The 16074-nt window shown below is 34.4% G+C and overlaps 1 protein-coding gene across 2 annotated transcripts in view; it reads left to right on the forward strand.

Moving 5' to 3' along the window:
• LOC135139556 (arf-GAP with Rho-GAP domain, ANK repeat and PH domain-containing protein 1) overlaps positions 1–16074 on the forward strand; it is a 41677-nt gene that overhangs the window by 15833 nt on the left and 9770 nt on the right. The window contains exons 3-5 of one of the 2 annotated variants that reach the window (XM_064069845.1): positions 129–197; positions 1091–1706; positions 13479–13672. In XM_064069845.1, coding sequence (XP_063925915.1) covers positions 129–197; positions 1091–1706; positions 13479–13672 — 879 coding nt within the window. The remainder of the gene's footprint in view (positions 1–128; positions 198–1090; positions 1707–13478; positions 13673–16074) is intronic. The other variant, XM_064069846.1, reaches the window with a different exon arrangement.

Raw genomic sequence — 16074 nt, forward strand, 5'->3', positions numbered from 1 at the left:
TTACTCGTCTTATTTTCCCAAAATTTTGGGAGTACAACACCGTGTTTTATCGCGCATAAAAAAATACACTTTAAGACATTCATTTTCAATCCTAAAAAGAAACTTAATTTTTAACGTTCTCTTCATAGGAATATCAGCCCCCAGGGACTCAGAGAGACAGTATACCACAACTTTCAGTCCACTCTTCAATGCATCTGGTATGTAATAGCGATGTGTATCTATGCGTTTCATTGCCAAAAAATGGTTCAAATGACAGCTTCTTCCTTTCTTCCATATTCGGGTTCAGCTTCTATGCCATTATTATTTTCATCATCAGCAATTTAAATATTCCAGGTCTAACTACCACAAAATCTTTTACTAAAATCTACAGTTTCCTAGACGGATCGATCTTCTAGTCCCTATACGAGCTTTTCTTCACTTTGTAGCATCATATTTGCATTATTTTCTGTGATCTTCTGGCCGATCATCCAACTTCTATATTTTGTTCTTCAGCCTGTACTTCGTTGCATGTGTTTGCTTCAGTGACAAACGGTAGATCTTTCGTGGAACATGCGTTATTAAAATCGTTACTAACTACTTCGAATTAGTGGTTTTTTAGATTTTACTGTAAAACAAACATGTTATTTTCTGTTTACGTAATTCGTAATTTTATTGATTCATTTGTAGGTGTTTACATAATGATAACATTGATTAAAAAAGCGCTAAATAAAACAGATTTTTTGTGTGGATCGTGATTTCGGTCCATGAGGTGAATTTTGATTGATTGTGCATAGACTTACCGACATTCCTGACCTATTGCTCCAATTTAATCTTCGGCATCCTTAATCGAGTTGCAGTCTGTGTTCCCATAGAAAGTTTCGAACACGACTTGAAAATTATAAATTGCAGGCATTAAACTAAGTATATCGAACATGTTGTTATTTCAGAGGTTAAATTTAAATTTAAATTTGTGAAATCGGACGACTTACTAGTCTTGTAAAGAAATAACAAACAAAATTTAAAGCAACCTTTTTTTCTGGTTAAAATTTTCGCAATTAATTTTTTAACATCACCAGAGGGTTAAAAAAGTAACCATTTCCTTATTTTCCAGAAAAACAACCAATGCAGTCCGCCCTCCCCTCCGAAGACATCAAACTCCTCGAGGACTTCTTCAATGGTGACATGTACGGCACCCTCTCCGTGGGCAAGACCCTCGACGATTGGAGCATATCGAACGATTCCGAGCCCGAAGAATTCATAACGCCTCCGACGCCCCCCGTCCGCGTCGACTCTTTACCGGAAGAAGAACAACACCCCCTTCAGAACACCCCTAAAGAAAAGCCCAAAACTCAGTGGTTCACGTCGAACGAAGTCGCCAAAGACAACACCACCGAAGCCAAGAAACTGGGAGTCTGGCTGAAGAAGCAGTGGAAGGGCGCGCTGGAAAAAGCGCCCGATGTGGTGAAAGGGATCAAAAATAGGGACGCGGTGGTCCAGAGACCGGAACTGGAAGTGAAGAGCTTCGTGCATAAGAAGGGGATGCTGTATAAGGTGCAGAGCGGGCCGGTGGAGGATTTGTTCGGGGAGTATAGCGGGAGGTGGTGCATTCTGCAGAATTCCAATTTTATCTGTTATTCGGATAATACTTGCGATTCGATTAAGGAGCATTTTCCGGCGGAGAGCATTTTGAGTGTGCAGATTCTGCAGGATCCGAAGTTCAAGTACAAGTAAGTGGGGTTTTGTTTTGGATTTTGGTTGGTGTGTTTGTTTGGTTTTTTGTTGTTGGGACGACTTTGTGTAATGTGAGTCATGTGGAAGGAATGCAGTAATTAAAAACTGCTAGCTAATGGAAATACGACACAGTTCTAACGATTGATAAAATTTAAAACAAAATGTTTGTAATTTTTCAAGTCACTTTTTAAAAATTGTCACAGATTTTAAATTGTCGATTTTAATTTGTTTGGCGTCATAAAAAATGTGCAGAAATTACCAAAATTGCTTTCTCGATCTTTTATTTTTCGATTTTTCAGTTTTTCATTTTTTACAATTTTTCGACTCGAATTTTTCGAATCTTCAACGCTCGGATTTACGAGTTTTCAATTTTGGCAAGGTGAAAAAATCGTGTTTGTGCAAGAATGTAACGTCTGCCAGGAAAAATAATTCAAAACTTCAGTTTGTATAAGTTTTTTTGAAAAATTGCAAAACTGCAAAACTCAAAAATCGAAAAACTGAACAATCTAACTTGAAAAATTAAAAACTTTTGAAAAATAAAAATTTTAATACTGAAAAACCGAAAATTGTAAATTCAAAAATTGGAGAAATAAAAAACTGAAAAATAGAAAAATAAAATAAAAAAACTGAAACATTGAAAACACGACAGAAACGAAAAATTTAACTATCTACAAATCGAAAATTACAAGTCCACAAATTTTAAATCGAAAAATTGAAGAAATGAAAAATAAAAAAACTGAAAGTTGAAAACTCGAAAAATTGCAAATTGAAAAATTTTAAATCGAAAAATTGCAAATTGAAAAATTTTAAAGGAAAAATTTCAACAACCTGCAATTTGAAAAATTCAAAAATTGAAAAATCGAAAAATTGCAAAAGCGTAAAACTGAAAATCCGAAAAAAGCAAAAGAAATATCGAATGAAGCAAAAAACAAATTAAATTTGAAAACTAGGAAAAATTGAACGAACGAAAAACAATCGAAAAATCAAAAAATTAAATAGGCATCTAAAAACAGAAAAATTGAAAAATTGAAGGAAATTGAAAAATTGAAGAAACGAAAAATAAAAGAAAATATATGTAGTTTAAAACTCAAAAAACTGCAAATCGCAAAAATTGTAAAATTGAAAAATTGAGGAAATGGAAAACTGAAAAAATTGAAAAATTCAAGAAAATTAAAAAAAAACTGGAAAAGTGAAAAACTGAAAAATAGAAAAATAAAATAAAAATACTGAAAAATTGAAAAAAGGCAAAAACGAAAAATTTAAATATCTACAAATCGAAAATTAAAAGTCCACAAATTTTAAATAAAAAAATTGAAGAAATGAAAAATAAAAAAACTGAAAGTTGAAAACTCGAAAAATTGCAAATTGAAAAATTTTAAATGGAAAAATTGCCAAAATGAAAAGTTAAAATATATACAAATTGAAAAATTAAAAATATGAATATTTTAAATCAAAAAATTGAAAAATCTAGAATTTGAAAAATTCGAAAACTGAAAAATCGAAAAATTGCAAAAGTGTAAAACTGAAAAATCGAAAAGTGGAAAAACAAAAAATTTGAATATGGAATGGAGGAATTGAAAATTCGAGAAATTGCAAAAAAATTAAATTTGGAAATTCGAAAAAGTTGAACGAACGAAAAAGAATCAGAAAATCAAAAAATAAAATATCTAAAAACGGAAAAATTAAAGGCACCAAAAATTAAAAAATGCTTAAGTTGAAAAGTCGAAAAATTTCGTATTGAGTAATTATAAATCGAAAAATTTAAAGAAATTGAAGAAACGAAAAATAAAAAATTTGAAGTTGAAAACTCATGAAATTGCGGATTGAAAAATTGTAAAATTGAAAAACTGAATTGCCTTGAAAAATTAAAATATGTATCTATAAATCGGAAATTAAAAATACACAAATTTTAAATCGAAAAGTTGAGAACAATCTAAATCTAAAAGCTGAAAAATCGAAAAATTGAAGAAATGAAAAATTAAAAGAATTGAAAACTCGATTGACTGCAAATCGAGAAACTGAAAAAATAAAAAAATTAAATATGGAATGAAGCAATTCAAAATTCGAGAAATTGCAAAAAATAAATTTGGAAATTCGGAAAAATTAAACGAAAAACAATTGGAAAAAAATTGAAGAAACCAAAAATTAAAAAATGCAAAGTTGAAAAGTCGAAAAATTTCTTATTGAGAAATTATAAATCCTAAAATTGAAAGAAATTGAAAAATTGAATAAACAGGAAATAAAAATTTTTCAAGTTCAAAACTCAAGAACCTGCGATTGTAAAATTGAAAAATTTAAGACATGAGAAACTGAAAGATCGAAAAATAAAATCAAGATACAGAAAAATTTAAAAAAGGCAAAAACGAAGAATTAAAATATCTACAAATCCAAAATTAAAAATCCACTAACTTTAAGTCGAAAAATTGAACAGTCTGAAAATCGAAAAATCCAAAAACTGAAAAGTTGAAAAATTGAAAAATTGTTAATCGAAAAATTGAAGAAATGAAAAATAAAAAAAATTTAAATTGAAAGTTGCAAATCGAAAAACTGAAGAAACGAAACGGAATAAGAAAACTGAAAATTCAAAGTTGAAAACTGGAAAAATTTTAAATCGAAAAATTACAAAAATCCAAAATTCGGAAAATTCGAAAACTGAAAAAACGAAAAATTGCAAAAGCGTAAAACTGAAAAATCGAAAAATAGAAAAACAAAAAATTTAAATATGGAATGAAGCAATTGAAAATTCGAGATATTGCAAAAAAATTAAAATTTGGAAACGAACGAAAAACGATTTTGGAAAATCAAAAAATAAAATATCCAAACACAGAAAAATCGAAAAATTAAAGAAACGAAAAATTAAAAAATGCAAAGTTGAAAAGTCGCAAAATTTCAAATCGAGAAACTGAAAAAATAAAAAATTGAAAAATGAAATCAGGAAATTGAAAATCCGGAGAACTGAAAAATTGAAAAATGAAAGAATAAAAAATTTAAATATGGAATGAAGCAATTGAAAACTCGAGAAATTACAAAAAAATACAAATCTGGAAACTCGGAAAAGTTAAACAAAAACAATCGGAAAAAAATTGAAGAAATCAAAAATTAAACAATGCAAAGTTGAAAAGCCGTACATTTCATGATAAATCGAAAAATTGAGAGAAATTGAAAATCTAAGAAACAAAAATAAGAAAAATTGTAGAAATGAAAAATCGAAAAATAAAAAATAAAATGAAGAAACTTAAAAATTGAAAAAAGGCAAAAACAAATTTTAAATCGAAAAATTGAACAATTTAAAAATTGAAAAATCCAAACACTGAAAAATCGAAAAATTGAAAAATTAAAAATAAAAAAAATTGCAAAAGTGTAAAAATTCAAATATTTAATTTGAAATCTTGAAAAAGATTAAAGCAACAAAAAATTGACAACTCTAAAAATCAAAACATTTAAACAGAACAAATAAGAAACGAAAAATAAAAATATTTAAGTTGAAAACTCGAAACACTGCAAACCGGAAAATTGCAAAAACGAAAAATTAAGATGTCTACAAACCGAAAAATCAAAAATTTTTAAATCCAAAAATATAAAAATCGACAAAATTTAAAATTGGAAACTCGAAAAATTGCAAAATAAAATCGCAAAGAGTCGAAAATCTCAGAAATCGTAAAATCTAAAAACTGAAGGATCATTAAAAACTAAATAATCTAATCAATTATTACGCACTTATTAAAAAGTGTAAATAGAGTAAGCTTCTTAATTGTGAATTTAAAAGAGTGGCTGACGTTAACGTAAATATTACAAAAATTGCGAAACACAAACATACAATTCGGTAAATAAGTTAATATACTATAAACAAGGATTTTTCTTTCACTTAATTAATTCTAAATAACATACCGTTGTGTGTATATGTACAACAAAGCGTTGTTGTCATTTAAAGTGAAAAAGTCGAGAATTCTAGGTATGTGTTTTTGCAAAAATGGTTTTGTAATGAAACTGTAGTAAGTTGTCAACTATCATAAACATAAAAAGGACACTTGAGAACTACTCTTTTCACTTTTTATGAGAATTGCACTATTATCATTATTTTGTCGAAATATCAGAATCATAAGTAGTAGTAGTAATAAAGAAGTGACTGTAATTTATTCAGTGTCGTGCAGTTTCAGTTTTTTCTTAGTATAACATGCAATATCGATTGAATATTGATAACTTCACGCTGAAACGAGAGTTGTGGTTGAATTTTAAGTGACATGAATATCCAAATGTTTTCGTACTAAATTTTTCATAAACAGATGTTTTTTCATTAATTTACACTACCTAAACGAGTAATTTTTTTTGTGAGCACCGTTTAAACCAGTAGAATCTATATCAATTGGAAATTTTTTGATGCATTTACCTTAATAATCTTTTAATACATTTATCTATATATTTAATCATTATTTGCTTTAGCAAACTGTAAAAAATCGTAGTTAAAAACTCCAAATTATTACAGTTACTTAGCAACTTATAACGATCGAGCAATTAGTTCTCAGACTTTTACAAAAATGCCACTTTAATTGTCTAATTTTGGTCACATTAGAACTAGATTTTTTTGAAAGTAAAAATTTTCTTTGTAAATCGGTGAAATGAACGTGACTCATCATCTGTAATTCCATAAATGAGTCAATAATCGATATTTTCTCTCAACATCCGCCACGACAGGAATCAATCTTTCGAACCACTCGAGATCCACTTTCTCACGGGACGTAATCGTATCTACAGCTTCAAAACAAACTTTACACTTTTATTTTTCGCGCAAAGAGTAAACTGATAATTCCAGTAACAGAAAACGTAAATACAATCGAAACCGCAGTCCTTGAGCCTGTGATCCTCAGGCAAATATCTGCCGTGACAACAAACAAAACATATAAATGCATCACATTGCACCGTCTTGTGTTTTCTTCTTCGCCTACTTACGTCGGCCTTAATGTTGTGAAATGTACGTCAAGATTTATTAAACTAACGACACGTTTACTAACAATCCTGGCGGCGGCGACAGGGTCGGTCTGGCCCGTCCGGGAATCCCGTGCCCCGATGAGTGCGACGATTTTCCCATGCCAGCTAAGTTTTAATCAGCAAAATTATTCTGCTGAAAACATAAAAACATATTTAGTCTAAAGTGAGATTATTTTATTTGTTGTTAGACAATGTACTTGGTATACAAGTGGCAGTGGTGTAGAGATGAACACCACTAATAAATTAACTCTTTCAGATACATATTTTTATTTTGGAAACGAATTAGTCTGGGCTTTGAATCTTGTCAAGCCGACGCTGGACGACATCGCCGCATCCATTCCCATTTGACAGTCACATCCTAATTACCGTAAACCCTGCAGAAGCCGTGTTTTGTTTCTGCGGTTGTTCACTTGGAGTGTGACTCAAATGACAAATGAAGCGGCGTGGTGTCTAATTTTTATGTAGAGTAAATTGTTATTTTATTGTCCTTTTGAAAAGATAACAACGTCGACAGTTATTGCGTGTTTTCGTGTTGTTTGCGTTGTAAATTTTTTGTTTGTTTATGAAATACTAGGTCGCTCCATTTTGCTTGGACTAATTTTTTTTTTTGGAAGGTCTGTTAATTGGTACGAGCGTAACGTTGACGGTCGTCGTAAAGTTGCTGGGTACAGTTTGTTTATTGTAGTGAATGGAGTCTTTAATTTTTTAATTGATAACAATTTAAAATCGCTTATTGTGCGACAACATGCGAGGTTGTCAATGGAAGGAACTGAGACCGTAATTGAACGTTTTATTACAGCTAATTTGTGAATCGACTATTTTCGATACAAATGTTTCAAGCTTTAACGTTTGTGTTTCGTCATAAACGTTTAATGTAAACATATCACAAAATCTACATTTGTTTTACAAGTTGTAAAAAATTAACTTTTTTTTCAAAAGAAAACGATTCTGTAATTAATCAAAATAATTCTTTTACAACGCGTTAACAATAAAAATTGTATCTTACTTGAAAGATACTGCTAAAACCTGTTTTTAAATTGCACCAGCTTACCTAAGATAAACATTGTGTGCTGTTATTAGTTATTACCAGTTCATTGTGCTACTATCAGTACAGTATCGTTCGATTCAGACAATAAACTGTTCTTCGATTATAATCTTTCTAAGTCAGTAATATTTACTAACAAAGACAAAAATTGGTCTGAGAAGAAGAACCAAAAGAAAGCGGCAAATTCTTATCAAAATACCTGATTGTGAATGTCGCCAAAATTAAATCTTACAATGTTCGATTACACAACTTCAGTAGATTTATCAATGTATTAGAGATCATATCTCTGATCAAAACATGATGTTTTCAGTGCGTTTGTTACAACATCATAACGACGCAACTATTGATTTCATTTTATTTTTTATTTATTTTGCGTAAGCGAAGGGCTGATTTCATTTTATTTTTCTCGACGTTTCGTAATCCCTGATGGGTATGAAAAAGTAGATATCTCGTTTTCAGTCTGTCTATAGCTGTGTCTCTGTCTTTTGTCCCTCTGTCTTTCTGTGCCTGTGTTTTTCAGTCACCCTGTTTTTCTGCCCCTTTGTCTTCTGTCTTTCTGTGCCTTTTATCTTCCTGTCCTTCTGTCTTTCTATGCCTCTGTTTTTCTGTTCCCCTTATCTTCCTGTCCCTCTATTTTTTTTCTGTCTCTCTGTCTTTCTGTCATCTCAACTTTCGCTCCCTCAATCTTTTTATCCCCCTGTTTTTCTGGTCTTCTGTCTTTCCCCACTTCTGTCTTTCCCCGCTTCTGTCTTTCCCCGCTTCTGTTTTTCCCGCTTCTGTCTTTCCCCACTTCTGTCTTTCCCCGCTTGTCTTTCCCCGCTTCTGTCTTTCCCCGCTTCTGTCTTTCCCCACTTCTGTCCTTCCCCACTTCTGTCTTTCCCCCCTTGTCTTCCCTTCCTTGTCTTTCCTTCCTTATCCTTCCCCCCTTCTGTCTTTCCCTTTTCTGTCTTTCCTCCCCTTCTGACTTTTTCCCTTTTTGTCTTTGTCCCCTTCTGTCTTTCCCCTCCCTTCTATCTTTCCCCCCTTCTGTCTTTCCCCTCCCTTCTATCTTTCCCCCCTTCTGTCTTCCCCTTCTGTCTTCCCCTTCTGTCTTCCCCTTCTATCTTCCCCTTCTATCTTCCCCCTTCTGTCTTCCCCGCTTATGTCTTTGTCCCTTCTGTCTTACCCCTTCTTCGTCCCCCCTTCCGTCTGCCCCAAGGTCTTTCCCCCCTTCTGTATTTCTTGTCTTTTTCGCCTTTTGTCTTTCTCTCCTTCTGTCTTTCACCCCTTCCGTCTTTTGCCCCCATTCTGTCTGTCTCCCCTTCTGTCTGTCTGTCCCTACTTCTGTCTGTCTGTCCCTACTTCTGTCTGTCTGTCCCTACTTCTGTCTGCCTGTTTGTCTCTCCTTCTGTCTGTCTGTTTATCTTCCCTTCTATCTGTTTGTATCCCCTTCTGTCTGCCTGTCGCCCCTTCTGTCTGCTTGTCGCCCCTTCAGTCTGCATGTCCCTCCTCTCTGTCTGTCCCTCCTTCTCTGTCTGTTTCCCCTTCTGTCTTTCTGCCTTTCTGTTTCTTCCCCTTCTGTCTTTCCCTCCTCGTCTTTCACTCTTCTGTCTTTCCTACTCTTCTGACTTTTACCCCCTACTGTCTTTTACCTCCTTCTGTCTTTCCCCCTTCCGTCTATACCCCACTTCTGTTTTCCCCCCTTCCGTCTTCCTTCTTCTGTTTGCCCCTTCTGTCTTCCCCCTTCTGTTTCCCCTCTGTCTTCCCCCCTTCTATCGTTCTCCTCTTTTCTTTCTCCCCTTTTATCGTTTTCCCCTTGGCTTTTTTGCCTTCTGTCTTTCTCTCCTCCTCCTATCTTTCACCCCTTCTGTCTTTCAACCCTTCTATCTTTCATCTTTCTCCCCCATTTTGTCTGTCTCCCCTTCTGTCTCTTTGTCTCCCCTTCTGTCTGTTTGCCTCCCCTTCTGTCTGCCTGTCCCCCCTTCTCTCTCTCTCTCTCTCTCTCTCTCTCTCTCTCTCTCTCTCTCCTTCTTTCTGTCTATCTTCCCTTCTCTGTGTCTGCCTCTCCTCTTTCTGTCTGTCTCCCCTTCTGTCTTTCTGCCTTTCTGTTTTTATCTCCTTCTGTCTTTCCCCCTTGTCTTTCCCTCCTCGTCTTTCCCTCCTTCTGTCTTTCCCCCTCTGTCTTTCACTCTTCTGCCTTTCCTCTCCTTTTAACTTTCACCCCCTTCTGTCTTTTACCTCCTTCTGTCTTTCCACCGTTCCGTTTATCCCCCACTTCTGTTTTCCCCCCTTCTGTCTTCCTTCTTCTGTCTTCCTCCTTCTGTTTCCCCCTTCTGTTTTCCCCCTCTGTCTTCCCCTCTTCTGTATTTCCCCCTTCTGTCTTCCCCCCTTCTGTCTTCCCCCCTTCTGTCTTTCCTCTCCCTTCTGTCTTTCCTCTCCCTTCTGTCTTCCCTCCTTCTGTCTTTCTTTCTTTCCTCTTCTGTCTTTCTTTCTTTCCCCTTCTGTCTTTGTCCCTTCTGTGTTTCCGCTCCCTTCTGTCTTTCCCCCCTTTTGTCGTTCTCCTGTTGTCTTTCCCCCCTTTTGTCGTTCTCCTCTTGTCTTGCCCCCCTTTTGTCGTTCTCCTCTTGTCTTTCCCCCCTTTTATCATTCTCCCCTTGTCTTTTTCGCCTTCTGTCTTTCTCTCCTCCTCCTGTCTTTCACCCCTTCTGTCTTTCACCCCTTCTGTCTTTCAACCCTTCTGTCTTTCACCCCTTCTGTCTTTCAACCCTTCTGTCTTTCTCCCCCATTCTGTCTGTCTCCCCTTCTGTCTGTCTGTCTCCCCTTCTGTCTGTCTGTCCCCTCTTCTGTCTGTCTCTCTCCCCTTCTGTCTGTTTGTCTCCCGTTCTTTCTACCTGTCTCCCCTTCTTTCGGTTTGTCTCCCCTTCTGTCTGTGTGTCTCTCCTTCTTTCGTCTGTCTCTCCTGTCAGTCTTCTGTTTTTCTCCTTTTGTCTTTCTATTCCTCTGTCTTTTTGTCCTTCTATCTATCTGTTCCTCTCTTTCTACTCCTGCCTTTGTTTCCTTCTGCCTCTCTATCCTTGTGCCTCCCTACTGTACTATTGTCTTTCTGTTCTTCTGTCTTTTTGTCTTTCTATTTAATGGCTTACTGTCTTTATGTTCCTGTCTTTCTCTCCCTCTTCGTTCTATCTCTCTTTCTCCCCTTTTGTCCCTGTCGTTTTTCCCTGCGTCATTCTGTCCCTGTCCTCTTGTCCCTGCTACCTTCTATCCCTGTCCTTTCGTCCCTGGGCCCTTCTGTCCCTGTTCTTTTGTCCCTCTGTCATTTTGTTCCTCTGTTCTTGTGTCATTTTGTTCTTTGTCTCTCTGTCCTGTCTCTCAGTCTTCCCGTCCCTTTACACCTCAGACTTCCTGTCCGGTCTTTTTGCCTTTTGTACTTGTTTCCTTGGGTCTTTTTGTTGTTGTCCTTTTGTCCTTGTGTTCTTTTGTCTTTTCGTCCTTGTGCCCTTTGCCCTTCTGTTCTTTAGCGCTTATGTCCTTTGCCCTTCTGTCCTCTTTCTGTCTCTCTATCCTCTCTCTTTTTGTCCTTCTATCTATCTCTTCCTATCTTTCTACTCCTGTCTTTGTTTCCTTCTGCCCATCTGTCCTTTTGCCTCTCTACTGTACTATTATTGTCTTTCTGTTCTTTTGTCTATCTGTTTTGTCTTTCTATTTTCTGTCTTTCTGTTTTTCTATTCTTATGTCTTTCTGTTTTCTGTTTTTCAGTTTTTCCGTCTTTCTGTTTTCTCTATTTCTATTCTTCTGTCTGTCTGTCTGTCTGTCCGTCCGTCCCTCTGTCTTTCTGTTGCTGTCTTTCTTTCCCTCTTCGTTCTATCCCTCTGTCTTTCTTCCTTTCTGTCCGTGTCGTTTTGTTCGTGCGTCCTTCTGTCCCGATCCTTTTGTCCCCCTGTCCTTTTGTCCCTCTGCCCTTTTGTCCGTCTGCGATTTTGTCCGTCTCCCATTTTGTCCGTCTGCCATTTTCTCCCCCTACCATTTTGTCTCTCTGTCCTTTTGTTCCTCTGTTCTTGTGTCCTTTTGTCCTTGCGTCCTTTTGTTCTTTATCTCCCTGTCCTTCTGTCTCTCAGTCTTCCTGTCCCTTTCCCCCTCAGACTTCCTGTCCAGTGTTTTTGCCTTTTGTACTTGTGTTCTTGGGTCTTTTTGTTGTTGTCCTTTTGTTCTTGTGTTCTTTTGTCCTTGTGTGCTTTGTCCTTCTGGGTTTTTGTCCCTCTGAATTTTTGTCCTTTTGACCTTCTGTCCATTTGTCCGCCTCATCCCTCAGTCTTACTGCCTCTCTTGTTTTCCGGTCCTGTCTTTTGCCCTTTAGTACTTGTCCTTGTGTCCTTGTGTACTTTAGTTCGTGTACCTTTTTGTCCTTGTGCCTTTGTGTCCTTGCGTCTTACACTTATGTCTCTCGGTCTCTCTCTCTGTCTGTCTGTCCTGTGCATCTTTCTTTCTGTCGTCTATCCTGTGATTTTATTATACAACTACTGGAACTGTTTACTTCACACTTTTGGTTGGTCATTTAGATTATACCATCTAGATTAAATACTAACCAAAATTTCGTCATTCATTTCCACCAATAATTTAATGACGTTATTTCAAAATTTTATTACACCCTCGAAATCTAGATTTTTGGAAAAAAAATCAAAATATTTATGTAACAGTATTTTGCAATTTAAGTTAAAAACTAGAAAACAAAATGGTCTGAAATTTTGAAAACATTTTAAGGTCATCATGAGCATAATAAATCGCCCATCAAAATTTATCTGTTTATCTCTTTCAAAAATTTGACATCTTCACAAAATTTTTATTAGCAAGTTTCTTACCTACTTTATTTTAACTTAAGGGGTTATAATATAAAAAAAATAAATTCACAAAAACAAATTACAATATTTAGTGTAAAAACACATGGCACCGTAAAAATGTACATGGAATTGTAAAGTAAAAATATCTGTAATAACAAAAACATACGACACATCGAATCATAAAAAAATCGACCAACATTTACAGAAAACTCGGCTTCGATTGATCCGTTCTTTGTTGGTTTTAATCAGTGATGTCAGCCACCGACAATAGTAGGACAAGTGTTTTCTGAAAGCGAAAAACAGATAACTTTTCGTCGAGTGGATCTTTTTACTAAAATGAGCAACTAAAAGAAAAATATTCACACTTAATTTTTACACACTGGACAATAATAAACTCGCCAGATCTAATTCTAATTTCGAATATAAATGTGTAATAAAAGTTGTGATTTGCTATTCTGTTCAGTTTTAATCCAACAACGCAGTTCGCTTGTTCAAACTTCATTCACAGATTAATTTTAATGACGTTTCTATTGTTACAAAGCCATAAAATGCAATTTTCATTAAGTAGCCACTTCAGATAGATGCATTTACTATTGTTTTCATTCAAGTACACAAAATGTGAAACTTTGTTTGAAAAATGCACACTGAAACTCGGCTTATTCCGATAAGAACCCTTACTTAATTAAAAATCAATCTGTCCCCAATCGCGACGCCCACATCCCCCGTATCCGCGAAAGTGAAAGCCCCACACCTGTGACGAAAGCGTCCATTCACACACCATGACTTTTTCTATTTCGGGCGTGCATTATTCATCCCAACAGCATCCAGGAAACGAAACACACCATTCCACTTCCCAGGCAATTATTATCTGCACAGTTGACTGATTCGCATAGAAAAAAGTGCCACTAATCAAATACTTTCAGATACGACAATGACGACCTTCACTGCTTCGAACTCAACACGACAGGAAAGAGCAGAGGCGGTCATGTTTATGGTACACGTGATATCGCGGAGCGGCGAGTGTGGATGCGATGCATCGCGGAAAGCCTGACCAAGAAATTTCCGGCGAAAATCAGCACGGAGTATACCAGGATGGGGTGGGCGTACCTCAGAGAAGGTAACGAGGCGGAAAATTCGCCGATGTGGCGGTGGGTGTCACCTGAGCCGCCTCTTTTTTTTGTTTATATAATTGTCAGCATGTATAGTAGAACGTTTGGTATTTCTGTTGTCCGAGATACGAACAAAAAAGTAGTTAGTATATTGCTACTGCTCGTTAAATTGCACGTTTCTAACAGACAAAGTAAGAAATATGTGAGTAATACAGAGAGTTGCAGTAGCAAATGTGGTCCTAAGAAAGTGAGAAAAGCATTTTATCGGTCTAATTAACGTAAAATGGCAATTCATAACTGGGTGTGCTGTAGGTGTACATCTGAATCATTGAAATATGAATCGAACGAAATTTGTCGGGAACGTTTTGGAATGCGTAGCGTTCGAGAACTTCAAATATATAGGTTTTATTATTTTATAAAAATATAAGTCGTTGGTATTTACTTAGCACCGAGAATTTATAATTGTAATAGTTTTTAGATTTTGAAGCGCACTATTAGTCAAAAGTCGCGTCAGAATACTTGTTTTTCGAAAAGCATCATTAATAAAAAATAAATTAGTGCAGTGGACTGAAAAAACAGTAATTTCAATGTTGACGTCGGAGTCACCTGGAGACACAACAAAATTTAAATAACAAATATAGTGCATCGTTTTATTTTGAGTTCTCCATATCTCTGTATGTATTTCAATTATAAATATGTTTATGTGTCTGTCTATGCAGAGGAGGCACTTCGAACGTCAATTTTAAAACTACCTTTTTAAAAATATCGTTTCATTAACAGCAGAAAACAAGTCTCAAGAGTAGTTTTAAGAAGGCTATGTATATACTTCCCTCAACGGTCTCTAACCTGGTTGGTTGCCTACGTTATTATTGAATGCTTTTATAATTCTTATTTTTCAAGTATGATTTCGTGGCATGTTTTTTTTTTCTTAGGGCGAAATTTAAATTTCAAATTCAACGCGCCACAACCCCGTTTAAATAATAATTTGAATTTCGGTTAATTTTACAACCACCACGACTAGATATCAACTAGGTGGTGAATTTATAACAGAACAGTTAATGACAGTTCTGTCCCAGTTGAGGTTTATGAATCCGTGTTAAATTTTTACATTAGGCATCCACATTTTTGGGAAAAATAAAAATTTTATAATATTTTATAATTGCAAAATCGAATGCTAAACGTTAATTAAATGTTAAAAAGTCCTGAGCTTGTAATTTATGAATAACGAATTTTCAATTTTTTGGTTTTTCGATTTTCAATTTTTCAATTTTCGACGTTTCTAAACTTTAAATTTTTCGATTTCTCAATTTCTGGATTAATCGATTTTTTTGATTTTCCCATTTCTCGATTTTGCAACTTTTCAATGTTTCCATTTTTCACCAATTCTCCAATTTTGTGGTTTTGGATTATTTCAATTCAATTTTTTGATTTTACGTTTATCAATTTCCAGACTTTTCGATTTTTCAGTTCTTTGATATTTCTATTTTTCAATTTTTGGATTTTTTGGCTTTTCAAATTTTTGATGTTCCAATTCTCGATCTCCCGATTTTTCGACTTTTTTTTAGATTTTCGTTTTTTTTTTTAAATTCTCAATTTTCAACTTTTCGATTTTTCCATTTTGTCTTATTTCGAGTTCTCAATTTTTCAATTCAATATCCCAATTTTTCGTCATTTCAGTTTTTGAATTTTTTTTTCTCAATTTTTCAAATTTTTGATTTTCGATTTTTCGATTATTAAATTTTAAGCTTTTCAATTTTTTGGTGTTTCGGTTTCTCCATTTTCAATTTTTTAGATTTTTAGATTTCTCTATTTTTCAAGTTTCAGTTGCTCAATTTTTCAACATTTCGATTTTAGGAACTTTTCAATCTGCGCTTCAATTTTTCGACTTTCTAAATTTTACATTTTTCAAGCTTCAATTTCATGATTTCTCAATTTTTAATATTTCAGTTTTTAAAATATTAGATTTTTCCATTTCTCGATTTTTCACTTCTTTGATACTTCAATTTTTGGAATTCTTAAATTTTCAATTTTTTACTTTCGTGATGTTCGATTTCTCTAAACTTTTTTTTTATTTTTCAATTTTAACTTTTCGATTTTGGCCTATTTTTATTTCTCAATTTTTTTTGGAATTTTTCGATTTTTTAAAATTTGAAGTTTCGGTTCCCCGGTTTTTGGATTTTTAAATTTTAGATTTTGAATTTTCAATTTTTCGATCATTTCTTTTGTTTCCATGTCCCAATTTTTCGATTTTTCACATCCATATTTCTATTTTTCAATTTTTCGAATTTTTATATTTTTAAGTTTTTCAATTTTTAGATTTCTCGATCTTTCAAGTTTTCGATTTCAATTTTGGAAACTTCAATGTCTGGATTTTAAAAATTTTCCATTTTTCGACTTTGTAAATGTCACA

Source organism: Zophobas morio, unplaced genomic scaffold (assembly GCF_036711695.1).
Source record: "Zophobas morio isolate AGI-343-1 ecotype UQ-CSIRO unplaced genomic scaffold, CSIRO_AGI_Zmor_V1 ptg000031l, whole genome shotgun sequence".
NCBI lineage: Eukaryota > Metazoa > Arthropoda > Insecta > Coleoptera > Tenebrionidae > Zophobas > Zophobas morio.